The following is a 24,161-nucleotide window of genomic DNA, read 5'->3' on the forward strand; positions in this document are numbered from 1 at the left end:
GGATGCATCATTTATCGAGATGGTCACGGAGCAGTGGGATCATTATTCACCTCTTCCTGGCCTTTCTTCTAGAACCTCAAGAATATAAAACAAAAAACCAAAGAATGGGCATCCTCCAAGAAAGAAATTGAAGCTTTGGAACATAAGTCCACTGAACATCATATAAGGTCTATTTCCTTTTGTGAGGACGAGGGTTTTACTTCAGTTGAAACAAGAGATCTCTTATTTCAGTAGGAGAGGACGAGGCTAAGTGGTGCTTGAACAGTAGGGTTGAATGGCTAGAATGTGGTGACAATAATACCGAATTTTTTCATGCATTCATCAAAGGTCACAAAATGGTGAAAATAATATGGTCCTTACAAGACTGGGATGAAAGAGATGTTTCCTCTTTTCCTGAGCTTGCAACTTTGGGTGTCAATCACTTCAAAAACTTTTTCGTACTCAAGAAGAAGTGACTATTGTAGAGATATTCGATCAACTCTTCCCTTCCCTCGATTCCTAAATGAGGAAGATAATTTGGACCTTATGGCAGAAGTCTCCGAGGAATAATTTAAGTTTATCCTTCAGAGTTTTCAAAAAAACAAGAGCCCTGGTCCTGATGGATGGGGTGTTGAATTCTTTCTAGGTCTTTATGAAATTATGGGGAGAGACTTACTAGCGATGGTGGAGGAGTTGCATAAGGAACAATATGTGATTATGGCATTAAACTCAACCTTTATTTCCCTGATACCTAAGGTGGACTCCCATATCTCCTTTGATGATTTTAGGCCTATATCTCTCTATAATGAAGTATACAAATTTATACCTAAAGTGATTGCAACTCGCATCAAGCCTATTATTTTAGCTTCCATCTCTAAGGAAAAATTTGGTTTTCTAGAAGGTAGACAGATTCATGAAGCGATAGGGGTGGCACAAGAAAGTATTCAGAGTCTAAAGTCAATGCAATTAAAAGGGGTTATCTTTAAACTCGACCTATCAAAGGCCTACAATTGGGTAAGCTAGATTTATTTTCAATTATTATTAACTTATGTGGGCTTCAGTCTTGAATTCATTTCTTGGGTTATGAGGCGTATCCAAACAGTCTCTTTTGTTGTGCTTATTAATGGTGTTTCTTCTCCCTTCTTTCATGCCAAAATGGGAATTTGTCGGGGATGCCCTCTCTCACCTTTATTATTTATTTTGGTTGGCAAAGGGCTAAGTCGACTTCTTATTGACACAAAAAACCAAAGGTGTCCTTCCAAGGTTGTTTGGTATCTCGTGCTCTGGCCATTTCCCATCTTCTTTTCGTTGATGAAATACTCATCTTCTGCAATGGTGATCCATGTGAAGTTGAAGTTCTGAAAAATATCGTTAGTATATCTAGGAAGGATACTGGCATGTTGATCAATTATAAAAAAATCCTCCCTTCTTATCTCAAATCTGGGAGTGGATATTGTTCAATGCATCACAAATCTATTTCCTATAGAATATTCAGAGTTAGATGATGGACCAAAATACCTAGGTTTTCTTCTCAAACCCAACTCTTACGGAAGGGAGGACTTTCGATGGCTAATCTGTAAGGTTGAAAAGTACATCAATTAATGGTGTCATAGATGTCTATCTAGAGCACGTTGTTTTGTTCTTATTAAATCTATCCTTGAGGCCATTTTGGTATATTGGTGGAGGACTTTCGATGGCTAATCTGTAAGGTTGAAAAGTACATCAATTAATGGTGTCATAGATGTCTATCTAGAGCACTTTGTTTTGTTCTTATTAAATCTATCCTTGAGGCCATTTTGGTATATTGGTCATGATTGGCCTGGATCCCAAAATGTGTTCTTGAGTGCATTCAAAGGATATGATTTCAATTTTTATGTTCTAGGTTTGGTTTAGATTCTACCATTCCATGGCTTGGATGGGATAAAATTGCAAAACCAAAATCTAGGGGGGTTGGGGATTGAAGAACATCTTTCTCTTCTCCCATGCTCTTGAGGCAAAAGGTCGATAGCGCCTTCTCTCAACTCAAAGTTTGTGGACAATGGATATTATTGAAAAATATCTCCACTCTAAGTGGAGCACTGGGTTAGGCATGCGAACGAACCTCGTCATAATATATCCATCATCTAGCGAGCTTTTCTAAATACATTTGGAACCATTCGCAGTGGATTGGCTTGGAGAGTTGGATTGAGTGCTCGAGTTCAAATGACTATGGAACCCTAGCCTGGGTCACAACAAGATAATCTTATAACCTTGCCATTATTAGACTCTCTTTGGGTCCGTAGGATTACTAACATGCACACATTGTGAATCACACAACATCAAACTTATGGTTTTAAGGGTGGAAATATGCAGCGGACCTAGCATCCCTGATCCATATATCGAGCAATGGAAAAATTACGCCAGTGCTCTCCTGATTCTTGTGGTTGGTAATTATAAAATATTAGATCGTGAAGATGATCTTATATGTATTATGGACATGAGCCAAGTTTGGCTACTACTCTCCAAAGGTGGGGTATATTTATATCTTTGTTGTGCACCAACCACAAGAATCCAAGTGGTGGTGTCCTCTTAATATGAAAGCTAAATTCCCTCTGAAGGCGAAGATCATGTGGTGCATTATGTTTGGCAAGGTACCTACTTGGGACGTTTTACAAAAAAGATTTGCCACAGGGCCTGCATGGTGTGTTCTTTTCTAGAATGCAGGGGAAACGATTGAACATCTTTTCATGTTCTACCCTTTTAGTCAAGATATATGGGATCGTTGTCGTCTTGTTGAACCTCAAATTGGGTTCTGGAGGGGTACGACTATGGATTGTGCTTGGAAACACTGGCTCCCCCTCCCGTCCTCCTGCATCTTCAATGCCCTTCCATCAATCATCTTCTGGGGTATTTGGATATCCCACGATCAGGCGTTTTTCTAGGATATCATTTCCATTCCCAGACAAGTTGTTTCCGAGGTGCCAACGATCCTATCCATTTCCTTCAGGAAAAGGATACCTGTCGTACTCATGAGTTGGTGGCTGTTAATCCTGATAAATCATTTATTTTGGCTTTCTTTGACGGAGCCTCCTCATACTTGGGTGTGCACAGTGGCGTTGGTTTTATCCTTCACCTATCCTCTGATCATTACTTCCATATCTGAATTGGTTTGGGTGTCGGATCTAATAATTTTGTTAAGCTCCTCGCATGTCGGAACCTCCTTTCCTTTGCCATTGACCATGGAATTACTCATTTGCAGATAGTTGGTGATTCAAAGTTCGTGATAAATTTCGTGGATGGCACCCAAATTTGCAGGAATTTTATTTTGCAGCCACTTTTGATTGATTCCTTGAGACTAAAAGTTATGCTCTCACAGTTCACATGTCTATATATATTTAGGGAATTGAACCAAGGTGTAGACATTCTATCTAATTGACACTGACATTGAATAAATTTTTTTGGAGGGTTGTTGAGTTTCTTGATGGCTCTTCATCAACCACATCTTTCCGTTGAAATCCTACTCACCTTCTCCTGTGGACGGGGGAAGCGTGACCTGAAGGCCGGCCTACATATTTACTATTTTGATTTCCTTTTATTTTGATTGAATGCTTGGTATATTAAACTGTTAACAGAATATGTATATTTTTTTCATATGGATGGAGGTAACTATTATGACAATCCCAACATGTCCCAGAACATCAACATATTATTCTTTTATTATTTTGATGGACTGATCAACATATTATTTTTTTATTATTTTGGTGGACTGACTATAGTGCATACACAAAACAATGTAAACTACAGAATGTAATCTTTACTAGTATTAATAAAAATTATGGATTTTTTTTCGAAAAAAAAATATACATATCTATCAACATAATTAATTAATAAACCAATCGATTTAAATATTCTAATCTCAGTAGCATTTCAAACCATTGTAATTAAATTTTAGGTAAAATAATGCTTTTAATAATATTCCAATTTCAGACACTTGTGTGATGACTTGAATATTCCAGTCTCATTGACGTTTCAGATCAAAGAGCCACCAACTTTTTAGGAAAGTGAAGTCTCGACAAGATACATTGACTCATCAGATATTAGATTAAAAAAAAAAATTATTAATAAATTTATATTAAAATTTAATTTTCAAATTCCCTTATTTCATAAAATGTAATATAAATAAATGGAAAACATATTTATCATATTTATTTATAGAATTATAAACAATGTTTAAATAAATCGAAAATTAAGGTATTAAATATGTGTGAAATATTAAAATATATATTATAAAAGTTAAAAGCGATTATGAAATAAAATATAAATTACATTTAAAATAGTAAAATAAATATATTTAAATTAGTTTAAATTAAATAAATTATCTAAAAACCTTCAAATTTGATATAATAAAGCAAACAAATTCTATATATATTTTCCTCTCACAATTAACATTTAAATTACAAATTGTTTTATTGAGTCATAACAAGAATTTTTTTATTTTATTTTTTATTTTTATCTGCATTTAATATTCTTTATTAATTAATTTTTTATAATACATTATCAATATTTTAAAAAATTATAAAAATTAACTAAATTATATTTTTATTTTAAATTCTTATTATTATTAATTATAAAAAAATTAATATAGAAGTTAAAAATATATACATTTAAGAAACATGTAACATGATTTTTAACTATAAAAAAGCATTTCCACTTTATTATGGAGATTCTTAATATATATAAAATTTGTTATAATTTTATGGTATCAATATTACATATCCAAAATTCCATAATTCATTCATATGAGACTTGTTCATATGATTTTTTTTCTTTTAAATTAATCAATTTATTTAAAAAATAACATATCAGTTTTTTATATAAATATCAACTTTTGATTTGTGACTACTATTAAAAATATTTTAGGATATTTTATAGAGAATAAATCCCTACTATCCACTTAATAGTTATTGATAATTAAATTGAAATTTTAAAAATACTATCTCAAAATAAACACCCCTCTCACCATAAAAATAAAAATAAAATTAAGTACTTAGGAATTATTTTTACATTTTTTTTCTAATTCGTTCTTTGGCATACATGAATGTTATCATAATACATTTTATAAAGCCACCATGAAGTATCCATGAGAAAGGCTTTGAAACACCACCCCATAATTCCCTATAGTCAATACACACTCTCCATTTTCCATTCTTCTTAGGGACAATTATTAAGGGTGAAACCCACTGAGTATCTGATATTGGATAGATGAAATTGACATTCAATAGTTTTTGTAGTTCTTCCTTAACAACTTCCCTTAAATTTGGATTCATTCTTCTTTGAGGTTGTCGAACTGGTTTGGCATTTTCTTCAATGTAGATATGATGTTTACAAGTATTAGGACCAATTCCTTTTATGTCAGTATATTCCTATGCATAAGCAGATGAATGTTTTTGTAACATCTTGATTAATTCTTTCTTTTGAAATTCTTCCAAATTATTGTTGATATTCAAAGTTTTTCCTGGAAATATTTCAATTGTAGGATTGCCAAATTTTTCCATATAGTGCTAGGATAGTTGACGAGATGATAAATATTCAATATTGTATTGTTGTGTTAAATTATGGTATGTTCTATGCTTAAGAGCAATTTACTTCAAATATTCTTGTTAGCCCAATATCAATTTCCAGTGTTGCAATCACATCAACATGATAGTAAAATGCACATAGAACATAAATGAAACAACAAAAGACAAGCCAAGACAAGAGACACAAGATGTGGCACCAACCAGGGACAAACCCTAATGCGGGGAAACCCTTTGATCAATTCTTCTATATTCTTCAATAATTCAGCACAGAGAGAGATAGTACAATATCACAAATCTATGACTTTACAACAACAACAGTACAATCCTAATCAGCAAGGTCAAAGCTATTCAAATAGCTACCAAATGACCTCAAGTCAACCTAGGAGAACTCAACCTCCAACAACAATAATGGGCAACCCAAAACAGTCAACAAAATGTGGTCAAACTGTAGTCAAAGGTACCCTCACGCTGGTCAACGCAGTCCTCCAGCACCTCGGTCAACCCAAGTCAATGTTGTTGTACCTTGTTGTGTCCTCCTGCACCCAAGTCAACGCTATTGCTCCTTACTGCGTCCTCCTTCTTCTCATGTGAGAGAGAGATGCTCCTCTTATGTGTAAGAGAGAGCGAAGATGTGTGGTGAGATGAGTGGAATAATGCCACAAAGGTCTCCTCCTTTTATATGAATCGTGTAGGATAAGTTGGGGGTGTGAAACACTGTTTTGCTTGCTGGCGGACCTTGACAAATTGTCAAGAAATACAAATAAATTCATATCTCCATGAATACATGTCAGAATCAATGATCATTAGATCAATCCTACACCTCTCAATGAGAGGAATCCAAGAAAAATATCAGTTGCCATAAATAAGATGATCCACATGGAGTTTGGCCCTAGTTGCCAATTTTAACACTCCCTCTCAACTAGGGAGAACTCCATCTGCTAATCCATCTATTTGTCGGTACTATCTCTGCCATCAAATGCATTGCCCTGCACTGCTCGGCTCTGCTCTGCTGAACTATGAAGAAGAAGAAATGATCGAGAATGTATCATACCATCCTCTACTGACTCGAAGTCAGTCCCAGATAAAAGAGAGTGCCCAATAACGCTCTTACTGACCCGAAGTCAGTCCCAATGAAGAGAGTGTGTCATACCACTCTTACTGATCCCAGATCAGTTCCAAAAGAGAGTGAGTTATATCACTCTTACTGACTCGAAGTTAGTTCCAATTGATCCCAGATCAATGTCATCCTAGCATAGGGAGTACGATAGATACACGATGCATCCATCGACACCACTATGGTCTCTATCCTCATTTCCCTACTCATTGGCCAAATGAGAGGTACTTCTCATGAGTCCCAAACTGCATGGATAGGATGTCTCGGCAGGAGAAGGATGAACCACTCATCCTGCGTACCTGTCGCCACGGGGTATCACAGGGGAAGGTTGAACCATTCACCCTGTACATAGCACACCACTAGGGGAAAGTGAGTCACCCTATGGTTGCTCGTCGCTCCAAGAAGTACCCCAAGCCCCCCGGAGCTCCTAGAGCTCAATGTATGCATCATACAGGACCCTCATAAGAGGGTCTCTCAATAACTCCTGGTCGTTCTTGGAAAGTCAAGAATTTGACCTTTCCCAGGGGCTTCGTTAGAATGTCAGTGACCTGCTCATCTGTCCTAATATGATGGAGCCTTATTGCTCCTCGTTGTACCATATCCTGGATAAAGTGGTACCTAATATCGATGTGCTTGGAGTGATCATGAAATATGGGATTCTCAGATAAACGAATCCCACTCTGGTTGTCGCAAAGGATCACGGTAGTATCTAGCATGTGTCCAAACAACTCACTGAAAAGCTTCCTCAACCAGACAGCCTGACAGGAGGCCATACTCGTAGCAATATACTCTGCCTCAACGATGCTCAAAGCCATCTACTTCTACTTCCTACTCGTCCAGGAGATCGAGGCAGAACCCAAAAGAGAAACAACACCCAGAAGTTCTCTTTCAGTCCACCACATTGCCTGCCTAATCAACATCAGAATATCCATGTAGCCTCACATCTTCGACAATGTATCTCAACCCATGAGTGATTGTGCCCCGAAGATATCTCAGAAGATTCTTAGTACCAATCCAATGTGAGTGATAAGGCTCAACCATATATTCGCTCAACGTGTTGACTACAAAACATATATCCGGATGGGAGTTCACCAAGAACATCAATGCTCCTATGAGTTGAGGATACTCAGAAGAATTTCCCAAAGCAGGTCTGACAACACTACCACATAACTTCTTGAAGTTAAGCTCCATCAGGGTAGTCACGGGCTTGCAGTCCACCATACCGAATCTCTCCAATATCTTCACCGCGTATTTTCCTCGAGATAGGAAAATTTCTCCTGGCTTTTGCTAGACTTCTAGCCCTAGGAAATAGTGCATCAGTCCTAGGTCCTTCATCTCAAATTTGGAAGCCAACTCCCTCTTACATTTGTGAATGAGAGGGTCTGCACCTGTCAAAAAGAGGTCGTCAACACATAGAACCAGTATGAGAGGCTTATCATCCTCAACCTTAAAGTAAAGGTTTGGATCGGGTTCACTTCTAGTGAATCCCAGCTTCATCAAGTAGGATTGATCCTCTCATACCAAGCTCGGGGTGCTTCCTTTAGCCCATAGAGGGCTCTCTTCAACCTGCATACGTGAGATTCCCGATTATGAATCTCAAATCCCTCGAGTTGTTCCACATAGACTTCTTCTTTAATCGAACCATGCAAGAATGCGGTTTTGACATCCATCTGATGTAGGTTCCATCCTTATGAAGTGGCAAGGGCTATGATCGAGTGGATGGGTGGTGTATCGGGCAACAGGTGCAAATATCTCATCATAATCCACACATTCCTTTTGAGATAAGCCTTGAGCAACAAAGCAAGCCTTGTGCTTTTCAGCACTCCCATCAGCTCCATGCTTGGTTTTGTAAAGCCACTTCGAGGTGACAACTGTTTTGTCTTGGGGTCTAGGGACCACATCCCATACATCATTCTTCATGATGTACTCGTATTCCTCATTCATAGCATCCTTCCATACTTGATGCTTCATGACTTCTTTGAACGATGAAGGCTCATTTTGAATGATGGTGCTCATAATGGTCAAGTATCTCTTATATCTGGTTGGCTTCTTACTTTCAAAGAAAGTCCCTCTGGGTGCAATATGTCTCTCGGCATCTTCAAGAGTCCCCCTAAGCCATGAGAGCCTCTTACTAGAAGAGGAAGGCTCCTTCGGAGGCGTATCAATAGGATCTATAGGTTCTTCCACATTGGGAATCGTCTCATCTTCCTTCTCATCCGACTTCCTGGTGTCAGCGTCTTTATCATTCCTTAGAATAGGAAGATTGTCAACCTTGCTAAGAGCGATATCTTTGTCAAAGGTGACATCATGACTTATCTCGACTTCCCTTTGACCAACCATAGCCCTTAGAATTTTCGCTATAGCACACGAAGATTCCCTTCTTTCTAGATGCACCCAATTTGCTTCTTTTGTCTTTCGGCACATGAAAATATACGGGACTTCCAAAAGTTCTAAAACCAGAGACATCAGGTTTCTTACCAGTGAACATCTCTTTGGGAGTCTTGGAATCGAATGCTTGATGAGGACATCAGTTTTGAACATATACGGCGATATTTGCGGCTTTGCCCATAGAAACTTTGGAAGCCTTTGATCATGGAGCATGGCACGAATGACTTCCACAATTGTACGATTCTTCCTTTCCACCACACCATTCTACTTAGGAGTGTATGGTGTTGTGGTCTCCCTCTTAATGCCAACCTCTTTGCAAAAATCATGGAACTCATTGGATTCATACTCAGTCCCATTATCAGTCCTTAAGATCTTGATCCTCTTCTCGGTTTGATTCTTGATCAAATCTTTAAAGTGACGGAACCAAGAGAACACTTCATCCTTCTTTTTCAAGAAGTATATCCAAGTCTTGTGAGAATAGTCATCTGTAAAAGTGAGATACTATAAATATCCCCCCAAAGAGTTCACGGGCATCAAACCAGCCAAAGTGAACCAACTGCAAAATGTCGGAGGTCTTGCTATGGAATGGACTTCCTCCAACTTGATATAAAGAGCCAACTCAAAACCCAAGAGTGAAAGGATCTTTAAAATTATTTTTCCACACATGTACCTTGCCATCGATGAAGGCCACCTTGTAGCCTTTGTCTTCCATTGCCGAAATGGACACCAGGTTCTTCTTGAGATTAGGTACATATAGGACTTCTTGCAAATGAATTGTGTTACCCTGATTTAATTGAAGAGTAACATTCCCTACACCCTTTACGAGATAGGTGGAATTGTCTCCAAGAATAATCTCCAAGTTTGTCTCCTTCTCTATCAGATTAGAGAGAGCTTCCTTGTAACCAGTGAAGTGCCTTGAGGCACCACTATCAATAAGCCAATTTCCCAACGAGTCCGGAGGAGAGGTAGTGGAGAGGGCCGATATCAGATAATATTCATCTTGCTTATTGTTAACAACATTTGATTCATACTTGGAGTTCCTTGCTTTCTTAGAGGGTTGACCACTTCCTTGATTTCTTTCATTCCTCTTTCCCTTGCCATTGAACATGTCATTCCTTTGATTGTGGTTGGAGTTGTCCTGGGAGTGACTTTGATCATCGTCATGAGATCTGTCCTTCCTATTTGGACACTCCCTCGCATAGTGGCTAAATTTATTGCAATCGAAGCATCTTCCCTTTCTTCCACCCTTCGATCTGATCTTTCCTTTGAATTTAGACCCAGAATTATTTCTCCTTTTAGCTTGAGAGGAGAAAGCAGTGGGGTTGCCTTTGCTTGAAGGCATTTCTTGCTCCACCATCCTTGTCTCTTCTTGAATACATCTTGCCATCAATTCCTCAAATCCTGAAATTTGATCGTTGTTGTTGGAGAGGTAAATCCCCTCTACGGATAGAGGCGATCCCTACTAGCCCAGAACGGGTCTAGCAACAATCAGTCAATGCTACTATGCAAGTTCCTAATTGCAAGTAAAAGGTAGGTAATGGACACCTACTTGGATTCCAACGCTGTTGTTTGATGAAGAGATGCCGCTCTCGCTCCTTCGCTCTGGCCGGTCACGATCCTCTGCGATCTCCGCGAATAGATACCTGCACACATGAAGAGAAAGACAAACACAAGCGTGAAATCTAATAAAAGCAATTATACATCAGTCAGAAAGGATGTAATTCACATTAACCATTACAGAGACAAATGAGAATGGAACCATAATAGTAGTCATCTATTATTAATCGATAACAGAGAAGAGTACAACCAAATGTTCTGACGTCGATATCCTTCTCAAGAGGGTCCAGCCAGCAAGTCTCTTAAGCATTCACCCTTAGAGATAGATCTCCCAAGACAAGAACTCTCTCTCTCACACAAACCACACTCCAAAACCTTCCTTAAGCTATCTAGCAATTCCACACTTATCACACCAACTACCTATAGTAGCAGCAATCTGAGCACTATAAACTCCACACAATCCCAAAACCAGCTGCTCATGGTAATGGTAGAGGTTTAAATAGGAGAAGGAGTCTCCATGAATGGTGGAAGGATGAGCTTATCTTCAAGGGAGGTGGTTTCAAATGACGAACAGACATGCCATAGAAGGGAGGTGATACTCACAAGGCCAACAACCAAGTCTGGAGTTATCTGGAAGGCTGGCTGTTGGAACAAATTCGCCCAAACTGGATCAGCGCGGGTGCATAACTGGACTAGAGCGCTGACATCGCAAAGCAATAATAGACAAGGCCATGTCAGCACGACTTAATACAAACAGAGACTGCGCTGGTCATGAAATTCGACCAGCGCGGAAAACTCGTGTGCTTTCGCGCTGGCAGCGCATGGGATCTGTTATGAAGCGCCAGTCAGCGCGGTTATTTTAATAACAGTAGCGCTGATGATGAAAACTTTGGAAAAGTGGGTCATTTGGCCAGTTTAGAGAGCATGAGCTTGGTTATTTTGAACTGCTGACACAGTAGGGATACTGACAGGGAGACAGTGAGAAATTACTGTGTAACAGATGCCCCCTAAAGCATGAAGACCGAGAGAGTGGGAGGGGTGAAATGCTTTACAAAACTCGTTGAACTGGAACACCACCAGGAAAGACCGAATATCTCTGATAATCAAGTACATGTAGTCTAGGCATGGGCGCAGCCATCCAAAAGACATGAAGAAGGTCTGTGGAATGGACGCAGCCACCCAGCTAAAGAGACCATAGTAATGACAAGGTATGGTCGCAGCCATCCATGAAGACTCAGGTATGGGCGCAGCCATCCATCAATGAGTCATGTAATGATCATCCACAAAATCGCAGCCTGGATCATAACAAACAGAGATCCAGGGTCTTGCGCTCCGTCCCGACCCGAACAAAGTACAAGTCCAAGCATGTGAATACATGAGTTGAAGTCGAACATGCATGAACATCGTCTGATTACCAGTCAATAATGAAAACTGTTAACAGACGCGAGAGGTACCACCAATAATGACAATGGTCCTCAAGGTACTGTAGGTACAATCCGCGGCGTGTGAATCAATGAGCTGGTGTCGAACACCCGCAGAATCATTCGATCGGAGGCCAATGATAAAAACCTCACGTCGAACATGAAGAACCTGCCATTGAGGCATGCAGGCTCTAAGGCACCTGAAGGGAGTCTCTAAGTCACCTTCCTGGATAATGAGCTGAAGTCGACAGGAAGGGACCTTGATCGAAGGTGGGCCATAATGTTTCCCACATCATCGACACGAGACAGAGGTAAAATGATTTGTGTGAGATAGCAGAGGAGGTTGCACTGTTGCAGAGGTCAACTTCTCTTGAACATATCGGCGGCACGACAGTGAATTTGGCAGTATTTGACATCAAATGAGCAGAGGTCATGGTGATAGGGCAATGAGCAAATGAGAGGCCAAAATAGGATAACCCGAACCCATGGAGGCTAGTGTGAAACAAGATGAGAAATTCCACCCGACACTAATGTAGACCAGTGCCATGTTCAAGAGCGACATACTGCCGACGCGACAATTATTACAGTTCCATTTTCCCCACCATTTCTGGCAGGTACCCCAATTATTTTTGGATGACAAGCTTGACGAGGATAGCATATGCTTGGAGGATGTCATTTCGACAATGCCCGATGTCATTAAGTTTTAACGAGTCTGACAAAGGAAAAACTCGGCGTCTTTTCTTGTTTAGAGAGTCTGAAAAGACAGCGGAAAAGAAAACTCCAGGGGGGTCCTTTTTCGTAGAGTTGTGTCTCTCGAGCCCGAAAAAGTATAAAACAATGCTCAAAATAACCGCTCGACCAGTATGATCGAGGAGTACTTTTCGTAAATAGTGACTTCGACCTGAAAAAGTAAAAAAGCAGTTGGAAGTACGTCGTTTTGGGGCCAGTAATGAGTGCGAAACGATAAACACCCGACAATCTTTTTAAGTTAAACGGTCGAAAAAAGAGCTTTAAAAGCGACCGCCCCTCGTTCCTTTTAACGAGTCGAGAGGGAACCCGGCAATCTTTTCTTGATTTATGTCGGAAAAGAGCATGAAGACGACATTGCGAGACCAAGTGTGTACATGGCTATTATGATTCCACTGAGACGAAAATCTGCACAAGAACACTACCCACGTAAAACGTGTTCGACATGTTAAAAACATAGTAAAACATGTAGAAAATCATAGTACAATGACATAAGCATGAAATATATGGCAAAAATTTAACAAAAACCCACATTTATGAGTTACCATAGTCAAATATAGATTTTTTACCATAAATAGGGGGGTAAAAGAACTATTTTTACCATTGTTACCATTTGAGCTGTGGAGAACGTTGTGAAGCTGCGAAGTTGACGAAGCGAATTCCATCCCGTTCGGGCACCGTTTATCCTGCAACTTGTTCCAGGTAAGTTCTCCTCTCCCTGCGCTCCATTTTGAGTCCCTTTTTAAGCATTTTCATGGTGGGAATTGGTCATTTGGGTGAATTTTTGGAGCGTTGGTGCGCTCTCGGTCAGCGCGGAAATCCCTATCGGGTCCGCGCTGATCGATTTAAATTTACTCATACCACCTCCGGGTTAGCGCGGAAAACACGTGTGCTTCCGCGCTGACCCAGCGGAAAAAACAAAGGACTGCCATGGTCAGCGCGACTGTTTTAAAAACAGCCGCGCTGACGCCGTAAAGATTTATTTTTTCAATTTTGAACGTATAAACTTTTGTAGTCAAGCTTCTAATGTTTTTTAATGGCCATGCAGGGCACAATGGCATTTGTGTGGCAAGAGAGAGCCCATGATAACGAGGATATTGCTGCTTATGCCGATGCTGGGAGCCGCAATGCCATGCGGGCATGCGGATTTCTCAAATTCTTCCTCACTCCGCGCCTACGAGCGCAACCTGATCTTCTGGAGTTCCTGATCAGAGCCTGGAACCCAGTTGATGGCAAATTCACAATCCGAGGCCGTGACATCGAGTTCGATTCCACGGATATTTATTTCTTGACTGGATTATCCCGCCGGGGTGAGATGCCCATTCTGGAGGGGCAGCGACCTAGCGGTGAGACCTTGGACATATTGATGGCTCGGGTGTGCCCACGGGCACGCAAAACACGGAGTGGAAAGGTGTCCATTCCGTCAGTGGATGACATCATCCTTCGGAGCATACTGTTTATGGTGACCCGGGCAGCGGGCTCTTTGGCCAATCATGAGGCCTCAAAGACCCACCTACTACTGGCACTCGAGTGTCTCCAGCCCACCATATTCAACTGGGCGGCAACGGTAACTACTAGCATGAAACGACAATTGAGCAACTGCCGACGCGGGGAGTCGAAGCAGTTTGGTTATGGGTCCATTCTAGTCCCGCTCATGCTGGAGTGGGTGCCAGCGTTACAGCTGCAGGACATGGCCCTTGATCCACCCAGGGGTCCCCGAGAGACGAGGGCCAGCGGGTGGGGCCACATCATGCCGCGAGGAGGTGGCGGCTGCCCAGTGGCATGGGGGAATTATTTCCGAGAGTGGTTGGATTGCCAGGTTATCTTTGTAGAGGACTGGCCATATGCCGGGATTGATTTCAGAGGTGACCCAGACATGCCCCTGCCTGCGAGAGAGCAGTGGGATGATGGTGGTAAGCCACTCGATCTCTTTTTCCTTTTTTATGTTTTGTAATGTTTTTGATTTTTCATGTACATGCCTTGATGATAAATGCTATGATTTGCAGATGTAGGACCAGTGATACCCCTTGGTTTGGCTCCAGATGCGAGGAGAGAGGCGCAGGGCGACGGAGTCTTGGCCCTGGTTCCTCCAGGAGTCAACACGCCCGAGATTGTAGTGCAGAACCTCGAGGGCTTACTGGAGGGAGTCCCAGATTACCAGGGGATTGAAGAGGTACCCATAGCATCCCAAATTCACACAGTGGGAGTAGAGCCCAGGATGCACCGCCTTTTGAGGCGGGTGGCACGGGCGGTAGTATGCTATAGAGAGCATAACTTACCACAGTAGTCACCTAGGTTTTATTTCCACTTCTGTATTTGAGAGACACGTGTCTCAGATGTACTGAGGACATCGGCCTTATTTTTGACATATACACTTATTTTTGAGCGCCTTAGTGCGCCACACGATATATATACATACCAATTTTGGATGGATCTTGTTACATGTGATGATGTTTTTTATATGCTATGCAAATGTTCAATACAAATGTAATCTTATGTATCAGTTGCATAACACACGACCCACATATTTTAATTTTTTAAATGCAAGCTTAAAAGCACACACAACACGCATGCAAACTATGCTTGGAAAAAGATTTATTTACATATGCTTTACTCTATGGTCTTATTATGCTTTCTATGTCTTCTTGTATGATGTTTATCTATTTCGCAAATGCCTGTCTAACACATGATTTGCCAATGCATCAGTTAACGTGTTTAATCGTCTCGGAATATGTTGATATGTGATATAATCAAAATTTCTTTCTAACAATCTGACACGCAGATACAACCTTAAAATGCGTTGGTCCCTGACGGAATATCGCCCGTTGAGTTGGTGGACGACGAGCTGAGAGTCCAGGTTTACCATCATTGCACGAATGCCGAAATCAACTGCTTCGGCTAGTAACTCAATTACGGCACTGTATTCGGCAACATTGTTAGTGGTATGACCCAGGTAGACTCCTTGAAGGTCTAGCAACTCTCCGTGAGGATCATAGATTGCCCATGCCGCAGAAGACAAATTGCAAGTACTACGGCAGGCGCCATCAGCGAAACCAACATAAGGTGTACTAGACATCTGCACAAGAAGCAGAGAACATAATAAGAGGCAAACATGCCTTCACACCAAAGCAAAACGTGAAATCATGCACACATAACACACTAAAACACGCGTATGTACAAGCTAGGTGCATGAAATCATGCATAATATTTCTTCAAATAAATCCCGTTGCGGGGCTTGTCGAGAGGGTTTCCTTCGTAATCAATCAACTCATATGCGCTCTTCTGCAAAACTCTTTTCACAATATAGGGACCTAGCCACATGGATTCGAGTTTTCCTGCCCCCAGCTTATCCTTAGCTTGATCATAGAGCAGTACTAGATCTCCCTCAACAAAGGAACGAGGTTGAATATTATGGTCGAAGTGAGCCTTAACTCTCTTCTTTTGCGCTTCGATAGCCAGAGAAGCTAAACGACGGGTCTCGTCTAGCCGTTCTAGGTAAAGAAGTCGTTCCTCCACCGGAGTGGTGTTGGGGAGCAACTCGACAGCTAATTTCAACGAAGGAATCTCACATTCAATAGGAAGGGTGGCCTCCAGTCTGTAAACAAGCTGAAAAGGAGTGAAACCGGTGGCGTCCTTCACAGAGGTCTGGTAGGCCCACAAGGCAGGGAATAACATCATATGCCAGTTATACTTGTGTGTATTGACGGTGCGTTGAAGCATGGCAATCAAAACTTTGTTCACAGCCTCGACTTGACCGTTATTGGGGATAGTATGGTGTCGAACTATCTTGACGCAAGCCTAGTTGGGTCGTTAGTTCCGTCATCATGTGATTACGGAAATGTTTTCTGTGATCCGTGACGATCGCCTGAGGGACTCCGAAACGAGTAATGACATGATTAAACAAAAACTGCGCCGCTGTGTAACCATCTTCGTTCAGTGCAGGCATCGCTTCGGCCCACTTGGTGAAATAATCCACGGCAACGATGATATACCCATGCCCCCCGGCCGAACGAGGGTTACAGGACGTATAATCGATGCCCCATTTGGAAAATGGACCTACGGTAACAACAGGGTGCAGTGGTGCAGGAGGTGCATGCATTTTCCGGTGGTAAACCTGGCATTCATGGCATGCACGGACGGCAAGAATGCAATCTTTGAAGATAGAAGGCCAGAAGTAACCAGCACGGAGAATTTTCTGGGCGGTAGCATATCCGGACATGTGGCCGCCCTAAGGACCGGAGTGGTAGTCATTCAACACCCGCGCAGCCTCCTCGAGAGTCAAACATCGGCGGAGAACAGAATCAATGCCGAGGCGGTACAGGGTATCGCCAAGAATGCGATAGGGTTGAGATTGGTGACGAATTCGCCGTCGAGCATCTTTCGATACATTGGGATGGAAGGAAGACGTCTGCAAATATACTATAATGTCCCCATACCATGGGTCGAGGGTGCTGATGAGGAACAATGTTTCATCCGGGATATGCTCCTCCGAACGAGATGGTGCAGAATGAGAGGGCAAGGAACAGAGCAGTTAAGCAAAGACCAGAGACTTCTTAGACTTGGCCGCAGTAAATTCCAAGTCGAACTCTTGAAGGATTACGATCCATTTCGAGTATTTTCCCCCCAGCAGTTGACGCGACAAAATGTAGGTCATTGGGTTGCAGTCAGAAATCACGGTCGTGGTGCGCAACAGGATATAATGCCGGAAACGTTGGACGGCACAGATAGCTACCAAGGCCAACTTCTCGACATATGCATAGCGAGTTTCCGTATCCAGAAGGTTGCGACTAAGGTAATAGATAACGTGCTCGGTGCCGTCATCATCATCCTGCACTAGAACCATGCCGATGGTGGTGTCAGCTGCAGCTAGATAGAGAGTATAATCACGGTGGTAGTTCAGAGGTCTTAAGAGCGGAGCTGAGACAAGGAGGTCTTTGAGTCGCTCGAAAGACTCCTGGGCGATAGCATCCCAACGAAAGGGTGTGTCTCGCTTTAATAACCGTGTGAAACCCTTGGCCACCTCGGCATAATTCGGAATGAATCGTCTAAGGAAATTAGCTTTGCCCTGCAAGCTCTGCAATTGCTGCAAAGAGGCAGGGGGAGGAAGATTCAAGATGGCCTCGACTTTGAGGGGATCCAGACGGATGCCTTCTCGGGAGACGATGAACCCGAGAAGTCGGCCAGATTCTACGCAGAAGACACACTTGTGAGGATTGAGTCGAATACGGTAGTGTCGACAGCGGAGAAAAATTTCGCGTAGATGAGAGGGATGGTCTTGTCGCTTGGCTGAATGAGCCGGAAGGTCATCCAGGTATGGCTGTACAATGTGACGTATATCATGAAAAGCGTAAGACATTGCACGCTGGAAAGTGGCGCCGGCATTCTTGAGACCGAAAGGGAGCTTCTTATAGGCAAAGGTGCCCCAAGGACAAATGAAAGCTGTCTTATGCTGGTCTGCAGGGGCTATGTTGATCTGGTTATAGCCAGAGAAGCCATCCATAAACGAATAAATCTCACTTCCTGCACATTCATCAATAAGCTGATCGATGAAGGGCGTAGGGAAGTTATCTTTTGGACAGGCACGGTTAATATCGCGGTAGTCAACACAGACCCGGATATTGCCCTGCTTTTTATTCACAGGGACTATATTAGACACCCAATCCGTAAGGGGAATGGCGTAAATGAAACCAGCTTTAAGAAGTTTCTCGACTTCGGCCTTGATGGCTGCAGCCTTTCGAGGGTGCACTGGGCGTAGGCACTGACGAACAGGCTTAGCCCCTGGATATGTCGGTATTTCGTGCACCACGATACTAGGGTCGATGCCAGGCATTTCCTCGTAGGACCATGCGAAGACATCACGGAATTTGCGAAATAAGGCAGTATAAAGTTGAACCTCCTCAGGAGTACACGTGACTCCAATGTAAATATTCTCGACAACTCCTGGTTTGACAGAGATGTCGATGGGTTGGGTTTGCGTGATGTTGCCCATATTGCCCTCAGAAGACACTTGATACAGCTGAACAGGTGTTTGGAGGGGCGGGGATGGGACACATGAAGCAAACCGCTCGAGACATGCGACCATTTCCGAATGTGGAGGGAGAAACGAAGAGCGATGGTGGTGATCTGACCAAGGGAGCTCTTCGAGAGACATGGTCTCTATGATGGCTTCATCGGAGGGAAATGTTTCCTTCAGTGGATCCGAAGTAGCCTCATCACCTAGCCAAGGGAAATGATCATATGAATCGGGAACACTGCTTGGAAAAGCAGGTTCAGCAGGGGGAGCCGATGCAGCGACAATCTCGACGTAGTTGAGCTCGGCAGGACTCAACGGCATCATATCACCCCAAGAGTCTTCCTGATTCACGGGAGGAAGAACCCACGGATCAGAACGTACTGAGATCATGTTGATAGGGGCGAGATTCAGAGGTGGGAGGGGAAAGACTCCCATTAAAGCGGGATCTTTGAAAAGTCCGGCACCCACACTCACTAATGACTTGGAGGTATGCTCCACGAATGGCACATTACCTTCAGAAGAAGAAGCGAAAAAGGAGAGCTGGTCCACCGTGACAATCTTCCCCTGGTGAGGGAAACGAATGACACGGAATAGGGAGGAAGCCACGGCTTGCATGGCGTATGTCCAGCTACGTCCAAGGAGGAGGTTGTAGGTGAGATTGGCGTCAACAACTTCGACCTCCACCTCTACGGTCTTCCCTTCTAAAGAGATAGGTAAGTGTTGGAGGATACCATAGGGACGAGATTCTCTCCCATCGAAGGCTTCTAGGGTCGTGGGAGACTGACTCAAAGTAGGAGAACCAATAGCCTTCCAGCAAGCAACAGACATGATGCAGGTTGAGGCACCTTCATCAATAACTGTACGGTGAATCGTTTTGCTATTGATGATGACCTGTATAAGGAAAGCAACTTGGTGAGGCAGTCTCTGTGTAAAACCCTCGAGATCAAAAGAAATCAAATCTGAATCTGCCGGGTCGATGCCACCAATAGCTGATAGCAAGGACTTCCTCTGGGAGGGGTAGCTCTGGAGGACTTCTAACGCGGACATAGCAGACGGAGCCTGAGCTAAGTCCTCAACAATGCTATAATGCTGGGCAGCACGAGCATTAGGGTTATAAGATGACTTCCTGAGTACACCTTTTGGAGGGGGTCGGGGGATCGTCTCAGTGCTGGGCCGTTCGATGTGAAGGGGACCAGAACTGGACGGAGGAGCACTGGAGGGAACCTCCGGCTCTTTCCCGGCATGAGATGGATAATCTTTTGCTCGAGTTGAAACATGGATGGGAATCATTCCAGCCATGAACACTTGAGAACCGAATGAGGAAGAGGATTGAGACGGGTCTGCCACCATTTGAGTCTGCTGGGAAGGGAAAGGCTCTTTAAGCACAACAGGAGGCCCAGGAGCACCTTTCAAAAGTCGACTAACTTCGGACCGCCTCGGGCAGTCCTTAGTGTAGTGATCCTCATCGCAGATGAGACAAGGATACTTAGGTTTTCGTTTAGCTCCTTCCTCGGAGGGAGGCTTAGGGGAATCCTGCTTGGGCTATCCAGATTTATCTTTAGCTTTCCCTTTCTTTTTCCCTTTTGAGGATTTATCCGCCGCGGTGGACTAAACGGCGTTTACCTCGGAGGTACTCCCAGAATTGGATTGGCCCTGAGAAGTATTTCCATTAGAAGCGTTTTTTTTTTGCTTCCCAGGGTTCGCGGGCGATTTCTTTGATGACGAGTTTACAGAGCCAATGACTCCATCAACAGATGGCTTTGGCGGAGCCTTGGACTGTCCAGGCCTCGGGGCATCTGGCAAATAATCATATAAAGTACCCGACTGAGAGTACACTAAGTCGAGGTACTGAGCACGCACGATCGCTTGCTCTTCAGTTACACAAGCTCCCATGGCGATGTCCCGTGCAATTGCAGGGACAAAGGAAGTCGTGAACCAATCGGTCAGGAGTTGATCAGGAATCTAGAATTTGATCAAACGACGACGCCTTCTCCATTCATGTATATGATCAGATATGTGTGTAGCCGTGTCCTGTTTGAGAGACGTGAGGAGATGTGTCCCCGTCTCGTACCGAATGGGTAACTGAAAATGTGTTAAGAACGCCACAGCCAACGAGTTGAAATCTTGAAACGTGCCGTGATTCAGCTCAATATACCACTTAGAGGCTGAACCAGTGAGAGTTCTCTGAAAGAGGCGAAGCCGGATAGAGTCATCAAGCCATGAGTTCGATGAACACCAAAGGTGATAGGTCATGACATGGGCCTGAGGATCTTCACCAGCTTTGCCATCAAATTTTGGACAATCACCGGGTATTTTGGTTGGAACTGGTGGCCAATATGGATTATGCAAAATAGGATTGTTTGTCAACTTGGACACATCCGGAAGTTCCAACGTCGCTAAGAACGGCAACTAAGGGTTAAAGGACATTTGTGGCTGCGGATTCGAGGCAGTATTAGGGTTCCAACCAGATGGTGGTTGCCCCCACGGACTCTGTCCAGATGGACCCGGCCCAAAAGGACCTGGTGCATAGGGACCTTGCCCATAGGAGTTCTGTCCATACGGATTTTGGCCATATGCGGACAGTTGTCCCTGGGTCTGCCCCCCAGCTCCCCATGTATTAGCAACTTGTCCTGCAGGTGCAGCATACTGATAATTTTGGTAAGGAGTGACCTGCATCTGTTGATAATTTTGATAAGGAGTAAACTGAGTTTGCCCCTGGGGTTGTTGGTAGCCATACATTTGCTGGGCTCCATACTGAGCCTGATAAGAAGGCTGCGTTTGGTAAGAAGGTTGGGGTCGTGGCCCACCTTGCATTTGATAACCCATTTGAGCTTGGGGCCCAGAATAATGTCCTTGAACCGGTTGGGCTTGGATCATCTGGCCGGAAGGTTGACTTGGTTGGGTTTGGGATGGACCTACTTGCCCAGAAGGACGAATTTGCTGGGTGCCAGGTTGTCCGTGAACCACCAAGGGTTGTCCTTGCGGAACAGATGGCTGAGCCGGCTGGACGGCTGGTTGACCCTGAGGTTGGCCAGCCTGCCCAGATGGATGATTAGGGCGGACAGCGGGTTGGCCTTGCTGCATAGAAGGCTGGCCCACCTGCCCGGAGGGGTGCACAGGTTGAGCAATGGGTTGGCCTTGCTATATAGAAGGCTGCCCCCCTTGCCCAGGAGGATGCATGGATTGAGCAGTGGGTTGGCCCTGCTGTACGTAGGGTTGCCCCCCTTGCCCAGAAAGATGACCAGACTGGGCAGTAGGTTGGCCCTGCTGTATGTAGGGTTGCCCCCCCTGCCCAAGAGGATACCCCTGCTGGACTGCTGGTTGACCTTGAGGAGTATAAGCTTGCCCAGCTTGTCCAGATGGGTAACCCTGCTGGAGACCAGGTTGGCCTTGTTGGATGTAAGGCTGCCCTGGTTGTCCAGTCGGGTAACCTTGCTGGGTACCAGGTTGCCCTGGGTAACCAGAAGGTTGATTCTGATAGGAAAACGACGGACCACCAACGGCCGAAGGTTGTCCCGGGTAGGGTTGTCCTTGCGGGCCCCCAGATTGTCCTGGGTAAGGCGGGCCATAAAGTGGTTGCCCTTGAGGGGTTTGCACATAAGGTGGCTGGCCTTGATTTGGCGGTCCTTGAGGCTGCCCAGGGATTGCCTGGCGCCCATAAAAAGTATGAGTACTGGCGTCCCAAGTGATGGATAACGGTACTGAGACTTCAACGAAAGGTTGAAGAGGCGCGGATTGAGCGAACTAGAGGTACTGACCAGTAGAGTCATAATAAAAGAGGGGACCTTGGTAATTTGAGTCCACAATGGGTTGCCCCTGGGCATCATACGGCCCCCCTCCTGGAGCAGGACTAGAAGAGGGTTGAGCACTCTGTGCAGGATCAACAACTCCAGATGAAAGTTCCGGCTGGCCATTACTCACCTGACTGTGAGAAGGACCAGCACCATTGTTTGTAGATGAAGACGTTGTCACGGCACTAACGACCGGAGTCGAGTATGCTACACAAACGGTTGGATTGGTGGGAACCGAGGTAATAGGCGTATTAAGGGGTTGTGAAACAAAGGGTCTCGTGGTGGCAATAAGACTAGGATCCCATATAGTCGTAGAAGGACTCCTGGCAGTTATCCTATCCCATATCGACTGATATCGTGGAGGGAGTGGAGAAGTAGCTGGAATGGGAGTTTCAATATTTGACACCACGGGTGTCTCACCTGTGCTGGGAGATGTCTCATCCATGTGGGAAGTGGACATCGGAGACGACATACCGGGAGGGGTAAGAGGAATATCGTCTTCGTCAGGCTCCCAGATAGGATTCCAATCTTCTTCGTAATCCTCGTCGCCCGGGGCACGTACGTTGATAGGCTGGATACTCGGGATAACAGGAAGAGTATCGCTTACAACTGGTACCTCAGGAGCAACAGAAGATGGAGAACCTTGATCACTTGGACCGGGAGTTGACGGGTCAGCCAGGATGACAAGACCCCACACAAAACCTAAAGGAAACTAACGATAAAGACCCTACTCAAGCTAACGCACACAAGATCTAACCAGGTAGTGTTATCGTGGCCGAATAAATTTTTAAGACACAGGAACTAAACTTGACCTTTTCATGTTTCAAGAGTCGAGAAAAGGACGAAAAGATGACTCTAGTCTCCTTCGAATGTTTAATGAGCACGAAGTGACAAGACGCTCACTGGCACCTTTTCTTTTAGGGAGTCCGAAAAGGATCAAAAGTGACTGCTCTGGAGACTCTAGGTAAAGGGTTTACCAAGTAATCCGTAAAACTGCTTATACACCTTGGCAATCGTATGAGAACCAAGGACTTTCCGTACTGCAGTCAATCTTCCCGAATGCTGTGTTCGGTGCGTTACGGTTCACAAGGCGGCAGACTCGGCTTCCTATGGATCAAGGATAAAAGCCTAGTGGGGTCTCCCTATATACGCGACGGTACGTGGGAGCACAGTCCGTGTTAGACCACTATCGAGTCACAGAAGGAGGAATCACCCAACCGTAATGTGAAACAATAGTGACTATGTTTAAAGACGCCGGAACACGTCTCTAACCTAGACCTCTAGATGTTTGCGTTAAGTTCCAATGCGTTTTTAGGTTTATTTGGTTTATTTTATGGTTGATCTTGAGTTTAAGTTTCGGTTTCAGGCCTTATCGTGTGATCTCTCACAATTACCTAGATGCAAGCTATATGCCAAAGAACACCATTTCGTTCGATGAATTCTAACTATGAGAGGGTTAAGAGTTTTCAATCAAACAAAACGAACTCAAACAATCAAACAATCTAATGCAGCTAATGGTGAAGAAACGAGACTTTTCTTTTGAGAATGCAAATCAATAAGATGCTCTTCCTTTCATCAACTATTGAATGCAAA

The 24,161-nt window shown here is 43.7% G+C and overlaps 1 protein-coding gene across 1 annotated transcript in view; it reads left to right on the top strand.

Moving 5' to 3' along the window:
- Positions 1 to 24,161, top strand: part of LOC149152182 (cysteine-rich receptor-like protein kinase 6) — a 63,061-nt gene that overhangs the window by 5,099 nt on the left and 33,801 nt on the right. The window contains exons 2-5 of the mRNA XM_089443405.1: positions 13,403 to 13,466; positions 13,813 to 14,175; positions 14,305 to 14,677; positions 14,771 to 14,937. Coding sequence (XP_089299531.1) covers positions 13,403 to 13,466; positions 13,813 to 14,175; positions 14,305 to 14,677; positions 14,771 to 14,937 — 967 coding nt within the window. The remainder of the gene's footprint in view (positions 1 to 13,402; positions 13,467 to 13,812; positions 14,176 to 14,304; positions 14,678 to 14,770; positions 14,938 to 24,161) is intronic.

Source organism: Pinus tabuliformis, chromosome 9 (genome assembly GCF_031772625.1).
Source record: "Pinus tabuliformis cultivar Carrire ecotype Pingquan chromosome 9, CPIR1, whole genome shotgun sequence".
Lineage (NCBI taxonomy): Eukaryota > Viridiplantae > Streptophyta > Pinopsida > Pinales > Pinaceae > Pinus > Pinus tabuliformis.